The sequence below is a fragment of the Exophiala bonariae genome (assembly GCF_035927105.1).
Source record: "Exophiala bonariae strain CCFEE 5792 chromosome Unknown scaffold_2, whole genome shotgun sequence".
Taxonomy (NCBI): domain Eukaryota; kingdom Fungi; phylum Ascomycota; class Eurotiomycetes; order Chaetothyriales; family Herpotrichiellaceae; genus Exophiala; species Exophiala bonariae.
This window is the reverse complement of record NW_027042477.1, coordinates 1,499,377-1,514,268: the sequence shown is the minus strand read 5'-3', so window position 1 is coordinate 1,514,268 and position 14,892 is coordinate 1,499,377. Positions and strand designations below refer to the sequence as shown.

The 14,892-nt window shown below is 50.2% G+C and overlaps 3 protein-coding genes across 3 annotated transcripts; 2 read left to right on the top strand and 1 right to left on the bottom strand.

The window, feature by feature from the left end:
- Positions 1 to 695: 695 nt before the first annotated feature.
- LTR84_005060 (uncharacterized protein) lies at positions 696 to 4,633 on the top strand (the record flags this gene model as incomplete). Its single annotated transcript, XM_064848632.1, has 6 exons — positions 696 to 785; positions 848 to 878; positions 929 to 1,477; positions 1,537 to 3,939; positions 3,989 to 4,084; positions 4,137 to 4,633. The coding sequence occupies 6 exons, from the start codon at positions 696 to 698 to the stop codon at positions 4,631 to 4,633; spliced, it is 3,666 nt and encodes a 1,221-aa protein (XP_064711256.1).
- A 1,000-nt stretch (positions 4,634 to 5,633) lies between these two features.
- Positions 5,634 to 10,136, top strand: LTR84_005059 (uncharacterized protein; the record flags this gene model as incomplete). Its single annotated transcript, XM_064848631.1, has 1 exon — positions 5,634 to 10,136. One exon carries the CDS (start codon positions 5,634 to 5,636, stop codon positions 10,134 to 10,136), a length of 4,503 nt encoding a protein of 1,500 aa, XP_064711255.1.
- Positions 10,137 to 11,380: 1,244 nt separating this feature from the next.
- LTR84_005058 (uncharacterized protein) lies at positions 11,381 to 13,915 on the bottom strand (the record flags this gene model as incomplete). Its single annotated transcript, XM_064848630.1, has 1 exon — positions 11,381 to 13,915. One exon carries the CDS (start codon positions 13,913 to 13,915, stop codon positions 11,381 to 11,383), a length of 2,535 nt encoding a protein of 844 aa, XP_064711254.1.
- Positions 13,916 to 14,892: the final 977 nt, after the last annotated feature.

Genomic DNA, 14,892 nt, shown 5'->3' with positions numbered 1-14,892 from the left:
TAGCCAGGCTTTGCAATCTGCAAAGAAATCCATGGTCACGGGCACTGTCACCAAACACTTCTCCGCCCACTGCAGTGGTCGTCGTCTCCATTTTCACTTATCTTCGACAATTCATAGCGACGACACCCTCATGCGCCATTGCCCTCCTCTCTTTACCTGAATTCAACTGTACAATCATTTGCACATTGCCTGTCTTTATTTAGCGTTTTCACATCCCCATTAACGCGATCACGACCCATTCGCCGTGCAGAAGCGTGCGCTGCGCGGTCCCATTGACCCCTCTGAGACCATCGAGACACATTCCTCCACGAGCTGATAGTCACACTCTTTACTCTGGGCCTGCCCTTCCTCGCAGATTGACCCATATCAACAAGTCCGGCAGACTCCTGCTCCTTTTCTCGTCCTTGGTCAACAATTACCAACCAGCGTATACCCCAACCCGCAGCTATTCCTACAGCTGAGGTCGCGCAGCCGTCAGTCTTACTCAATTACCAATAATACCGTCCACGCTGCAGGCCAGCAGAATACTTGACCGCAAGGCATACCCAAAGTATTTAATATACGCGAGTCGCAGAGTGCCCTCTTCTAAGCATCCATTGATGACTTAGACAATCGCTGGAACAAACGGAGTCGGGGTGACAAGAAGTTTGATTCCAGCCCAATTGAACGCGGCCGACCCATTCACGCGAGGCAGCATGGCAACCGCAATGGAATCTCCCATGGCTTTTCCAGAGTCTCCCATGGACCCTGATGATGTTGCGTACCCCTGTAAAGGGTGTGGACAGGTGAGTTGTTCTGCTGGTATAACGTGGCGGATGTTCACAGTGACTGACTATTCACCACATAGATTCTCGAGGAAGGAAAAGCCTTTGAACTGGGTATGTCATTTGGCCCCTTGGGATCTGAATATTTCGCTAACTGATGTCAGCTGGAAATAGATGGCACATCGACTGCTTCCGCTGCAACACTTGTGGCACTCTCCTCGACTCAGATGCCAACTTGCTCCTCCTTGGGGATGGCTCCCTCATATGCAACAACTGTACATACAGTTGCAGCAACTGCAACAATAAAATTGAAGACCTGGCAATATTGACTGGAGATCAGGCGTTCTGTGCAAATTGCTTCAGTTGTCGCAACTGCAAACGAAAAATCGAGAATCTGCGTTACGCGCGCACTTCTCAGGGTATCTTTTGCATGGAATGTCACGAAGCTCTGATGGCCCGGAGGAGAAAGAAGTCAAAGGCATCATCGCGGTCCAAAGGCCCTGGCGCCAATGCTCACCTGGATAAATCATTGCCTGCTATTCCGCCCCCTGAGGCTCGGAAGACTGCTTATGTACCAGAGCCCGACCCTGTCTACGAGGAGGTATACCATGAATTACCAACTCCTGATATCCCATCCGTTGGTAGAACCATCAGTGAACTACAGAAGGATGTCGATTCAAGGCCATCGTCTTCAGATCAAAATCCGCCTCGCGGTAAGCCACTTACCACTTGTTTCCGCTGGCCGTCTGCATACTGATTTTCTTTGGTATAGATATGCTCACCCTCCCGTCCACCACCTACCGAAATAAGAGACATTCTATGATGTCACAGCATTCAAACTTCTCAGGAGGAGGAGAAGAATTTCTGATCCCGCTCGCCTTTGATCCTACACCTCAACCATCGTCACAGTCCCCCAGCATTTCAAGCCAGGCTACTCCGAGAGGTGCTGAAGAGATGAAAAAGGATTATTTTACGAACCGACCAACACCACCTCAGGCTCAAGCACCAACACCTAAGCCGATCACATCCAGTCCTCATATTGCCTATCAGGAGAAAGGCCGTCAATCTTCACGTGAAATCATTGACTCTGTACGAAAGAGAACGGAAGGCAGTTCTGGTGGCTCCAGCTCAATGACGGCTTCGCCATACCTCCAATCCGAGCCCCGGCAGTCTGAAGAATCCCCACGTCCAACTCTGGCTTCGCGTGGCAACAGTGAGCTCTTATCTAGTGAGAAGTTTAAATTACAGGAAGCACCAAAGACCAAGAAAACTGAACGCCCAAGCACCAGCCTGAGGTCGGAAATTGCCTCTCCCCATGGCGAACCCGTTGAACAGTTCACCACCAGTACTCGGACAATACCTGTATCGGACAATGACACGCCTTCTGAAAACGGCTTCTCAACACCGAGACTTTCAAACCTGTCTAGCCCTGCTGATAGCGCGAGCAATGATTCTCCCAAGCACTCTCAGCTGACGTCAAGCTCGCTCTTGCAAAGCATCCCAAAGCGAGGGGATTCTTTGGACAGTGCAAAGAGAAGTCAAACGGTTGCTAGGAAAGAGGTCAATGCCGCAGCAAATATTCCCTCTAGTTTGAGCTCTGCCATCAATGGCAACTCTCCATCCCCCAAGAACGTCGCCATCACTCCAACCAACTTGGCTAGGGCCAATGGCGGCAAAGTCATTTCTGGTCCCATAGGGTCGCCAAACTCGAAGAGTATCTTTGACACGGCTGATAACTCGATGGGATCTTCGGATAGCGTCTCCGGGAAAAAGGGGCTCACTTCTTTCGTAGATCCTCGAGCACCACCGCTCCCACCTCCAGATCATTCCCGATCCCACTCTGTCAGCACACTTCAGTCAAGTCAACAGAAACATGCGGATGGTGAGAAGTCACCCGGGTTACCTAGATATTCTACTGGCGGAGACTTCACCATGGATGAGGATATGGCACGTATCATGCGAGCAGACGAAATCAACGCTCAAGAGTCCTTTTTGAAGAGAGTGTCTAATTCTGTGAGGCATGGCCGAAGCTATAGCGATAAAACCGGTAGGCTTTCTCGAGACCGGTGGCCTAAATCCCCAGCTGTGACTTCATCCTCAATTGCACAGGAGATCAGCAGCCCCAGCACCGCTTCTCCAGAAAATCGCGACGAGCTCGCCTGGTTCAAGAACGAACTACGACGTGAACGACAAAAGACCATTGAGCGAGAAAAGAGAATTGCAGAACTGCAGTCTCAACTGGAGTCTACTGCTAGCATCAAACAGGTCAATTCGGAGCTTAGGGAGAAACGGTCGACCATGGTTGTGCTTGACACACAAAAAGAGATTGTGGTGCGAGAGCTTGAGATCCTGACGGAACATCTCGCTGCCGCTAAGCGCAGTGGTGAGCCATTTGACGTGGGGAAAATGAGCAACACAGTCCTTCACGACTTTGCCGAATCTCTAGAAAAGTTGAAGAATTCGTTCGCGCCACAGATCGAAGATTCGATACAAAGGCGTAATGATCTGGTGGATGAGATTGCGAATTTGACGCAAATGAAGGATAAGAGCTTCATGGAGTTTGAGCAGCTTTCTTCGAAGAATGCCCAATTGGCCGAGCTCAACAACCAGCTAGTGCATCAAATCCAAGGGTTGTACAAGGCCAATTCTGGAAGTGTACCTATTGAGCCGACCAAATCCGCGGTCAATGGATTGGGAATATACTCTCATCACAAGGACAAGTCGAACATCTCCTTTGAATCCAAGGACATGCGAAGCTTCTCGACCGACAATACCAACATCGACTCGGCGAGTACGCTACTGGCTGGCGAGGCAGAGCCAGTAACTGTGTTACAAGGACCACAGGTTGTCAACATCAAGAAAGGCCAGGCCAAGAAGTTCGACTGGAGAAAAGGACAGAAGGTTGCCAAGGGCGTGACGAAAGGGTTGAAGGGAGCATTCTCCTCGACTCAACAGAGCTACAGCCGAGATCTCCAGTTTGCCGAAACAGGTGCATATGGAAATACCCCAGTTGGCCAAGAGTATTCCAGTCTACCCAAGAACAACCCTGAGCCTATGATGAAACAGGCCGGCTTCGGCTTCTTTGGTGGCAACCCGAAGACGGGCACAAAATCCAATGGGCTGTATGGAACGGGGAATAACGCCAGCAATCCGTCCCTGCTGGTGGACGCAACTCGTAAGGAGTCGGTTCGTTCTTGTTGGAAGTTGTTGCTAACTATCAATAGAAGTGTTTGGATCCGACCTTGAGCAACGCACGGAATACGAGAAAGCGCCTGTTCCAGGGATCGTTAGAAGATGTGTGGAGGAGGTGGAACTACGAGGTGAGTGGAGCTGCGTTGAATGAAGGTAATTCAACTGACGATTGGATTTTAGGAATGGATGTCGAGGGCATTTACCGCAAATCTGGAGGCAACTCTCAAGTTCAACAAGTCAAGGACTATTTTGAGAATCCCACAGGAGACTTTGACATTTCCGACCCAGATCTGGATATTCATGCGGTAACCTCGGGATTGAAGCAGTATTTCCGACGGCTGCCGATGCCTCTTATCACTTTTGACGTGTATGATCGACTTTTGGACACTACTATGATCCAAGATCGTGACGGACGTGTGGATGCCATGGCTCTGGCATTGGAATCACTTCCGCGAGCCCACTATGAAGTTCTTGATTATCTGATCCAGCACTTGGCCCGAGTAGTTTTACAGGAAAAGGAGAACCTCATGACAAGCATGAATATTGCAGTGGTGTTTGCACCAACCATCATGAGACCGGAAAGTCTGAACCGAGAGCTGAGCGATACCAAAATGAAGAATGAGGTGGTTCAGTGGATGGTGGAAAATTGTGAAGCAATATTTCAAGTCGGAAGGTGAAGGATTTTTGCACCACGGAGAAATTGGAAAGCGATACAATGTCTAACTGTCGTCAGTAAGATGGGCAAGACATGTAGAAGTGGACTGGGGTCGGGGTTGGTGGAAGCACGCGCAAAGCACTGCTTCCATGTTCATGACCACGACAAGACTTGTTCAATGTACCTTATTTTCAGCCGGGCGTCAGAGAATCAAGGGAGAGCTGGCGTGCAGGAATTTAGTCTCAGACTAGGGTTTCGACTGAGGCTTGCGCATTATTTTCTAGTTGGGATCACCATCATGTCAGAGCTGATCAGAATTTGAGAGGGGCTACTGAGGCACTATGGAATAGTACCATCATCGGGCCATCTGAGAGAAGATAGTCCCAAATGCCACTGTGTACTACTCCTAAGTCAATGAGATTGTATGAAGGTGGACGTGGTGCTGAGGGCTGGGGAGGATTCCCGCCCGAAATTGGGCCTAAGAGGCACCTGAGATTATTAGAAGTCAGTCAAATTGAGATACAAAAGACCTCCAAGGTCTAGATAACTAAGTGAACTGACAATCGACCACTCCTCGATTGTGAGGATAGAAGAAGACCTTTATGTCCTCGAAACATATGCCAAAGTACTTTCCTCGCAATGCAAGTGCTCATACAATTCAACTCCACCACCGCCATGTCAGTCTTGGCGTTAGTGACTCCTTTTCCGACTAAGCATCCATTTCGGGTTAGACTCTGGGGATTGGTCCTGCCATACAATTCATACGAGGAGGAGTCTCTACACACTCACAGAGTAGCACTGCTGGCTTTCATCGACCGGGTTGGTACACGTTACAGCGTTCAATTGCATAAGCCACATTTACACTGCTATCTCTTCTAAACCCACCTCGACTTTTATCTGTACCTCAACCGTCACTGGTATCTGTACCGCTGCCTGCCCTGCACTCCTCTCAGCCATGATCCCACGCCCATCGTGATTCTTTCCCTGGACGAGGATGCCTCCGCTCGCCGCCTCTATCCAAGATGAATTCACAACCGCTATATTCTGGCAATCGACAGCCTCCGTCCTTCTCCAACGGCGATCGCAATGGTTCGCTCAGCATTGCCAGTGCACAAACCCCAACTCAACCTGAATCCAACCAGTCCCGCGCCGCGCGTTTCGAAGATGAGAAGAGACGCATTATCGAGAGCTGCTTCAACAAGAGGGATCCGGATGGCATGCAGCTCGAGTCCTACATCACACACGTCAAGATCTTTGAAGATGCTTCTTATCCCTCTTCGCCGCCGCCCCCCGACTCCCCGGCCGGCAATAAAAAGAATAGAGTCATCCTTGTTGCCGTTCGGCGATCAGGAAAAGTGAGGGTTCACAAGGCTCGTGAGAATCCTAATGGCACATTCTCCATTGGTAAGACCTGGCCCTTGGAGGACCTCTCACACATCCTATCTTATGCCGCTCTCGTTCCCACCACCCGTCAGCAGGAGATGGAGAAGCAGTGGGCCACCAGTACTGGCTTTACCGTTACTCTCGGGAAGCCTTATTTTTGGCAAGCCCCCACTTCAAAAGAGAAGGATTTCTTCATTGCCAGCCTTGTCAAGATCTTTCGGAAATACACTGGAGGCAAGGTCCCTGATCTCCTGGGTTTTACTTCGCAAGAAGTCACCCAGTTGGTTGGTCCCGCCTTATCCGCCCAAGCCACTCCGACACAAAACTCGGCCTTTTCCCCCGTCATACCTCCAGATCGTACATCTCCTCCACCCCAGATTCCCTCTCAACCCCCGACGATCCCCGCGATAAACGCAGCCCGTCCACAGTCACCTTACGTAGCTCATCAGCCACCACCTAGTAGAGATGGCAACAGATTTGTGTCGCAAGAACAAGAGCGTGGAAACAATGGTGGCCAGTATCGTCCGTTTACTCGAGATGGACAGCGACCACCGTCAGCTGGCATTCAGGATCAACCACCGCCACTAAGACCTGATCGTGGAACACCCCTTCGTGAAAGTCCCCGACCGCAGCAGCCGTATGGTGCTCATCTGGCAGCGAGAGACGACACTCGTAATCCTTCATTGTCGAGTATTCAACAAACACCTAGACCTTCGCTCAGTCCCAAACCCTCACAAAGTTCGCTACAAACAACGCCGGAGCCACCAAGTCTCAAGTCCAATGGATATGGCGGAGCTCGACCTCCTGGCCAGGAGTTCCAAGGCAAAAGACTCGGACCTGCCCCTAGCCAGGAATCGTTCCGTGGTGGCAGCGACTCCTTCGTTAGCTCACGTCCCAGTACGGCAACGACCGATCGTAGGACTCCTGAAGCTCCGCCTAGTATTCCCACCTTGGATTTTGGCCAGCCTCTACCAGATGTCAAAAAATCCAATGTTGCCTCGATAGATCTCAAACCTCCTCAGCCGGCTGCTCCAAATAGTCAAAGCAATAGTACTTTTGTCACACCGCTTGGAACACCAAGCGGGTTGAGCGATGAGACCGAGAAGGTTCCTGGGTCTGATTATTTTGCTGCGAACCAAAATGCTCAACATAGCAAAGCGCCGGCAAACGACCCTGTGCAACCCAAAACAGTTCCTAGCGAGCCCCCCGTATCCGAGCAAGTGGCCCCACAGTCCATTACAAACGAGCCAGTCACGGATGAACCTTTGGAGACGGCTGCTACAAAGATCGAGGAAGAGCACCGTCCTGGCCTTGGTCCCATGGTGAAGAAAAAGTCTTCCAAGGACATTGCAGGCCAATTCCGGAGAGCTGCCCTCGCTGCAGCCGCTTTCCAGCCAAGACAAGGCGGTGCAGGTGCCCGGCTCAAGGCGTTGCAAGAAAGGAGTTCCAACGAACCCGACGGTATCACAAGCGTTGTTCCAGCGCCATTGCTGAGAGGGATGAGTGGCGACAGTGCACGAAGTGGAACTCCCGAGGTTGCGACACCTACTTCGGAGAAGGATCGACCTTCAACTCCCAAACCTCTCCCTGCTGACCCGGTTCCCCGTGTACAGGTTGAAAGGACCGCGACTTCTGACAGCGTTATACGACCTAGTACACCTTCAGCACCTCCAGCGGTACCGGAGAAAGACGAGAAGCGTGAAGAATCCCCCGATAAAGCTCGGTCAGGTTCACCACAAAGGAAACGTCGGCAAAGGCTGGAAGCGGAAGTTGAAAAGCATTGTGCTGCATTAGGTATCGATCCACGAATACTGGATGGCCGTGGCGCAGATTTCAACGAACTTCTGACCGAGTTTGGTTGGGATGGAAGGCTTTCTAACCATACAAAGGTCGAAGAATTTGAGACCGAAATCCGCAGAGAGATCGGCCGCGCACAAGCAAGCGGGTGGTTGGGTCACGTTGAACAACAAGAAAGTAAGGTACAGGAATTGTCCAAAGCATTTGATAAAGCAATTGCCGAATGTGAGGAACTTGATGGGCTACTTACTCTTTATGCTCATGAATTGGACACTCTTCATGACGATATCGAGTATATTGAAGCTCAAGGGCAGGGTTTGCAGGTGCAAACTGCGAACCAGAAGCTACTTCAAAAAGAGATGGAGAGTCTTCTGAAGACACTTACGATATCTTCTGGAGATCTACGTGCTCTTCAATCTGCTCCCATTGACACCAATGATGGAATTCAAGCCATTGAACAGTCTCTGACTCTACTCTATCGAGCCATGTTGACAATCGATCCTGATATCCGTCAGAATAAGCTTCGCCAAGTTTCTGCATCGAATAGGAGTGGATTGGGTGTCTACGCTGATACCGAGATCGGACAGATGCGTGCTGTTCGACAAAAGAAAGACGAATACAAGGAGGAGTCACTTATGTTCATGAACCGATTCAATCAATTCATGAAGTCAATGTTTTCCAACGCGAAGCGACGCGCCAGTGAAGAAAATATCTCGACCAATAGCTCTGCATCACTGGTGTCACTCAACCTGAAAGCAAACAATGCTTCGAGACAGGAACTTTGGGTGTACAATCCAAGCATGCTCTTCGTCCGCGAAGTCAATCAATATGAGTGGTCCTTGTTGATCCGGAATTACGAGATTGTCTTCAAGGAAACTTACTCTGATCAGTTTCGAGATTATGCGATGGCGATGAGGAAGAATGCCAGGAGACCTGGGGGCGAAGAACAGGAAATCCTCTTCACCCACCAGGAGAAAGACAAGGTTGAAGAATCGCTGACTTCCTCCGCCGCACGAAAGCTCACTGTCAAGAGAAATAGAACCGTCAAGACTAGTGCTTTACGTCAGTCCATCGGTGGTAAACGGGAAGGCAGACCTGAAGGATGGAATATCTTCAGCACTGTGCTTGAACAACAAGCTGCAGCAATTGCTGAGGAACAGAACTTTATCGTTCAATTCTTCCATCTTGGTTCCCAGTCGAATGCAGATTTTGCAGAGGTTGTCCAATTGCGGAGTCCTAGTCAAAGGAAACTTCCCAACTTACAGGCGAAGCAATTATATGACCCTGACAGAGATATGGCTAAAATTGTTCAAAATACCACAGAGGGGATTTATTCTTTCTGGCCACTGGAACTGCAGAGTCTGGTTGAATGGGTCCTTAAACTCGATCAGATGCAAGGTGTCGGGGTACTTCTGTCACTCGAACAATGTTTGACCAAATATGAGGAGACAAACCAAGAATTTATCAGTCGCACAGTAAGAGCACTGCACGAGCGCCTGACAGGACTTTTCCATAAATTCGTCGATGAACAAGTCAAAGCAATCGAAGAGACCAAGGTCAAGGTCAAGAAGAGGAAGGGTCTCATTTCTTTCATGAGAGTCTTCCCCGAATTTGCGGCCGTCGTCGAGGATATGTTACCTCAAGAATCTGGCTCACACCTTCCGCCTTTCGAGGTACGATTCATTGTTAACGATGCATACATCAAACTTCTCAAAGCAATGTGGGAGTCGCTCAATTTCATCGCAAAGGACCATCCAGCCAGTTCTGGGGGTGCTGTTCATTCAAGTGGACCATCAAGTGGAGACCCTGAGGATAAAGAAGCGTTGAACTATCATATCCTTTTGATTGAGAACATGAACTATTTTGTCGAAGAAACCAAAACACATCACAATGTGGTCCTGGAGGAGTGGAGCGAGAAAGCTACCCATGATCAGTTCATGCACCTGTCACAATACACTGACGCCGTCATCCGAAGACCTTTAGGCAAATGGCTTGACTTCTTGGAAAGTACAGAAGCATTGATGAAGTCGACAGACAACTACGCCAGCATCGCCAACAAACCGAGTCACTCAAGAAGCTCCATCAAGAAGGTGCTATCAGCGTATGACGGCAAGGAGATCCGCAAGGGGATTGAGACGCTGAAAAAGCGAGTAGAGAAACACTTTACGGATGCGGATGATCCGGGGACCTCAAGCAAGGCTCTCGTCTCAAGAGTGCTGGAAGAATGCAATACGAGGTATTCGCACGCTCACGATCGGATGAAGATGGTGATTGAGAAGGTTTACGACTCGACTCTGGACATAGATTGGCGGAAGGAGGATGTCACCGCCATGTTTAAGCGATGATCCATTCAATTGATATGAACGATTTTCCGCCAAAACTGCAAATTTTTCTTCTTCTAGCCTTTACTTTAGTCTTTCTCTCCAATTCGAGCGCCGAGAATTGGGAACGCTGTCTAAAGAACACATTCTATGTCTTACTAGCATCGCGACAGCATGGCGTATGTTTCCAGAATGTCCATAACGTCACATATATACATACATGTCACATGTTCATGTCGTGTCACTTGAATGAAATGGTCGTACTTGCGTGCCTATGATGAATCTGAGGCCTCCTCCTCCTCCTCGTCGACCACCACGACGGTAGTGGTGACGACAAAACGAGAGGAAAAGGGCAAGGGCATAGACGAGACAGCTGACTGTATATTGTCTTTACGTTCCACCACGCGTCGCGTCGTTGTTTTCCTTTCATCGTTGGATCCTCTACTCGAGAAGCTGTGGATCGCGTGGACTAGTTAGTTGGTGTGCTGGAGAAGAAATGTTCTTCTGGGGGTTTCGAATGAGCGAGCGAGCGAACGAGCGACTGAGTGAGTGAGTGAAGTCCGGATATAGATATGACATTGTCACTGCTGTGTCATATTTAAGACAGGATGGGGAAAGAGCCAGAATAAAGTACATCCATTCCTGGGTGGTTGGATAAACTGGTCAACTATATCTTCTCTCGGTCCCTCGCCCCGGGTTCTGTACCAAGTGAAATGAACGAGTCAAGTCTACTCCCGTCTCTTCGCGCAGGTTTGGCCGTGGTGATTGAAACTTGTGATTTCATGTGCAGATACTACCAACCAGCTCATCACATGATTTGAATGCTCTCGGGCAAGGTGAGCATTCAAACAGGGCGGAATACACGGCAGCCACAGGAAATTGGATAGAAAATATGTTTGTGATATATATTATTTATATCTCTGAAGCATTGCCCTGAAACGACTAAAGACTGGATCACCAAGCCAAGATGGGTCGACCGTTATGTGGTATATATATTCGTTCTCATCCATTACCCCCCATCACTCCGACTAGTTGTATATTTATATCATAACTGGGGTTTCATTCTAAGCGATATATCTTCGTCTCGTCTGTGGCACATACCGACCATTCCACCAGGTCTACAGAAAGTACGTAGCTCAGAAAGCCGACATCAATCCATATCTAGAGTTCTTGGACAAGAACATCCATTTTCATCTGGTCACCCACCCAAAGCAAGAATAGATCTCATGACCAATTTCCCCGGGACCAACACCAACCAGGAAGACTTCTCACTTCTCGATAGGGATCTCCGTGGCGAAGTCCTGACCCTTGGGCGTGACATGCTGGTCGGCGCGAAGCAGGTCCTGGGCCTGGACGTTAGTGATGGCGGATTCCAATGCGCTCGTCAGATCGATGTGGAACAGAGGACGGTTGAGGCCATGCACGACGGCGATTTTCCTGGCCGTGGAGCGGTGGTACGCCTTGCTGTTGGTGAGTTCGCGCTGGAGTTCCTGGTTGCTGCTGGAGCTGCTGTCGTCGCGGAGCTTGTGGGCCGCCGCCGCCGAGATGGATTGGTCGCCTTTGCTCGTGGGGCGGCCGATTTCTTCGTCGCGCGCGTGCGACAAGCGACGGTTGGTTTCGCGTTGGGCGACCGCGGCGGCGGAGCTTTCGCCGCCGATCTCGGTGATGTTGAAGATGGGTTTCCAGCGGCTGTATTCTTCCGTAGGTAGCGTGGGGTATCCGAAGCCCGCGGACGCCAGGGCGCGTTTCGTCCAGCGGTTGTTGACCGCGGCGATGTGCCATTGCACGACGTCGGGTGTCGTGTAGCGGTCGAGTTGGTTGCGGACATCGATCAGGGTCTGCACGCTGGTCACGTCGACGTTGTTGACGCTGGAGAAATCGAGGATGATGGCCTTCAGTGTCGGGAGGTGATCGTTGGTGCGTTCGATCTGACCTCGTCGAGGTCCCGGGTTGTTCCAGGGCCTGTCACCTGGGCGAGGCCAGGAATCGGGGTTGGTTCGACGGGTGTGCTTGAAGATGTATTCCACCAGATAATCCGTATAATGGTTGGCATTGGGATAGTTGAAGCCCTCGGCAAATCGATAGATGAAGATTCCGGGGTAGGGCGACTCGATGTTGATGTCTGGGTTGGAGCCATCATTGTGGTCCAATGGCAGGAAAATATTGCGCTCATCACGTTCGTCTTGTGATCGGCGTCCGTCGTGGAATTTGTCCTCCAACAAATGATCACCAATGACGGAGTGAATCTTGACCTTGCCCACGAAATGTCCTCGTGCCTTGACGACGCGGAAGAGATAGATCGCCACACTCATACAAATGGTAGTGTAGATGCCATTCTCGATAGAAGAGAAGATGGTGACAAAGACTCCGGCAAAGAAGATGATCAGCTCCAGAGGATTGACGCGCCAAAATTGATAGACCGTCCTAGGAGGGGTGATCAAATCAAGCACGGCATGGATGATGACACCTGACAAAGAGGCACTCGGAATGTAGAAGAAGACAGCTGGGAGGGCGTAGATGGCCAACAGAACGACAACGGCGGTGATGACACCAGCAAATGGAGTCCTGACGCCTGCCTTGGATTTGATTGCAGTTCTGGAGAATGAACCCGTGGCTGGGTAACCTCCAAGGAAGGGGCCCAAAAGATTGGTGACACCGATGGCCACGAGTTCCTGCGAAGGGTTGATAGTATAGTTGTTGATTCGGCCAAAAGACTTGGAGATGGCGATGTGCTCAATGAGCAACACAATGACGGATGCAGGAATTTCGCTGGCAAAATAGCTGATGATATCAGAATTGATTGTTGGCACCTGTGCGTGTTGGAAACCCCTAGGCACCTTGCCCAAGATGGCGAAAAGAGGCTTCTTGCGATGGTGCCGGTTGACAAGCCAGCTGATCATGGTGTAGAGAAGAATAACGAAAGCTGTTCTGAGGGTGGAGATGAAGAAGAATGTCTTTGCCCTACTGGGATTCTTCTTGGCCAAAAATGTGCAGGTGAAGCGAATGAGATACAAGAGGAAGAGTGCGGTCAAACCCATGGCGGCATCGAGCTTTGTGTGTCCCAGATATTTCAAGGTATTGATGATAACCTTGTAAGTGTGATCGCGAGTGTTGAATCCTTCAACTTTGATGCCCATCATGGTAGGAACTTGTCCAGAGGCAATACTGATGGCTGAGCCAGTCATGAAAGCTGAAATTGCGGTCAAGGGGATAAAATCGACAATCCATCCGGCGCGAATGAGGCCGATAAAGACGACAATAGCACCACAGATGATGGCGAGTGCCGAAGCGACAACGTATCCGGGAACTTCGGGATGTTCCTCGGCGACTTTGTTGACGACATTTCCCACAATGGTTGACATGACGGCAACGGGGCCAATGGTGATGTCTTTGGAGGTGGCGAAAAACCAATAGATGAGAACACCCATGAAGGATGAGTATAGACCAAATTCCACAGGTAGCTCAGCCAACTTGGCATAAGCCATACCCTGTGGCACGACAACGCAACCGACAGTGATACCCGCGACCAGGTCGCCGATCAACCATTGAACATTGTATCTCAAGATCCAGTGGGTGAAGGGAAACAGGCTGTGAACATAGTGGAAGATGTCTCTCTTGCTGGGTACCAATTCCTTTAGCCAGTCGACGGTGTGAGGTTCCTCTTCGACGTAGGTGTCGGCGGTGTTGACTGAATAAGTGGATTCGCCTCTGGTGATGGCATCGTCCTTTGCTTGGTTCTGGTTGACGTCGATACCGAGCACTTTGGCCAAAGTATGGCCGACCTTTGACGCGCTGGAAGGCATGGCTGTCACGCTCTGGTCTGATCAAACCCGGGTGATGTGCTTCAGAGGTTTTTTTCCTCAAGCTGGAAAAATTGGCAACGAGCCGAGGGATGACGGTGATAAGAGGGAAGGGCACCAAAGGATTTTGTTGTTTCTCAAATCGACCTTTCCCAGGGTGGTTGGTGGTACCCAAGACTACCCGCCGCAAACGAGAAAGTCTGTAAGCAGGCTGGGGTTTGCTGATAGTTCCGACCGGGGTACGATTGTGGACCCGTGCAGATTCTTGATCGAAGAAGCTAGTAACAAATAATGTAATAGGAGCTCAGAGTCCGCAGGAAAGTCGTTCCTTGCTTCGGCGGATTGTTAGAGTTGAGCGGGCCGTGGTACTTCGCTACAACACACGAAGCGGTGGGACAGAATGGGAGGAGTGAAACCTCAAATTACCGTTGAGGCTCGGAAAACCCTACAAATATACTCTTCGCCGGGTCTATGTAGCGGAATTGAGAAATCTGGGTATGCGATGATGTGATGAGCAGGGTCCCCAAAGTCTTATATGTTTGCCTCTTTCAAAGCTGATGTCAACAGGTGGATATCAGGGCAAGAGCTTGATTAACGAGGAAGATCTGGGCCCCGCCTAAGGCATGGGTAGAGTTTTTTCATTACAGAAATCCATCTCCAACAATAATATTCGAGACTCGCCAGGCCAGATCAGAAAACTCGGAAGCATCGAGTCGAAAGGGAGAAACAACATGGGACGGTGATGGCCCTGATGGGGGCTAGGTCGATGGTGCAATCGACTGCTCGACGAATTGAACGGGGTTGAGATAGACAAAGTGCGGTTGCACATGGATTAGACTTCCACCGATCGCTGCACTCGCCAAAGACCCCCCGGAGATGCAATAGTGCGAGTCCGACTAGTAGGCCGTGCACAAGCACAAGACCCTCGTCATGTTGAATGACTACCTAGGGACCCGTTACCTAAGGTGGAATACATTTGT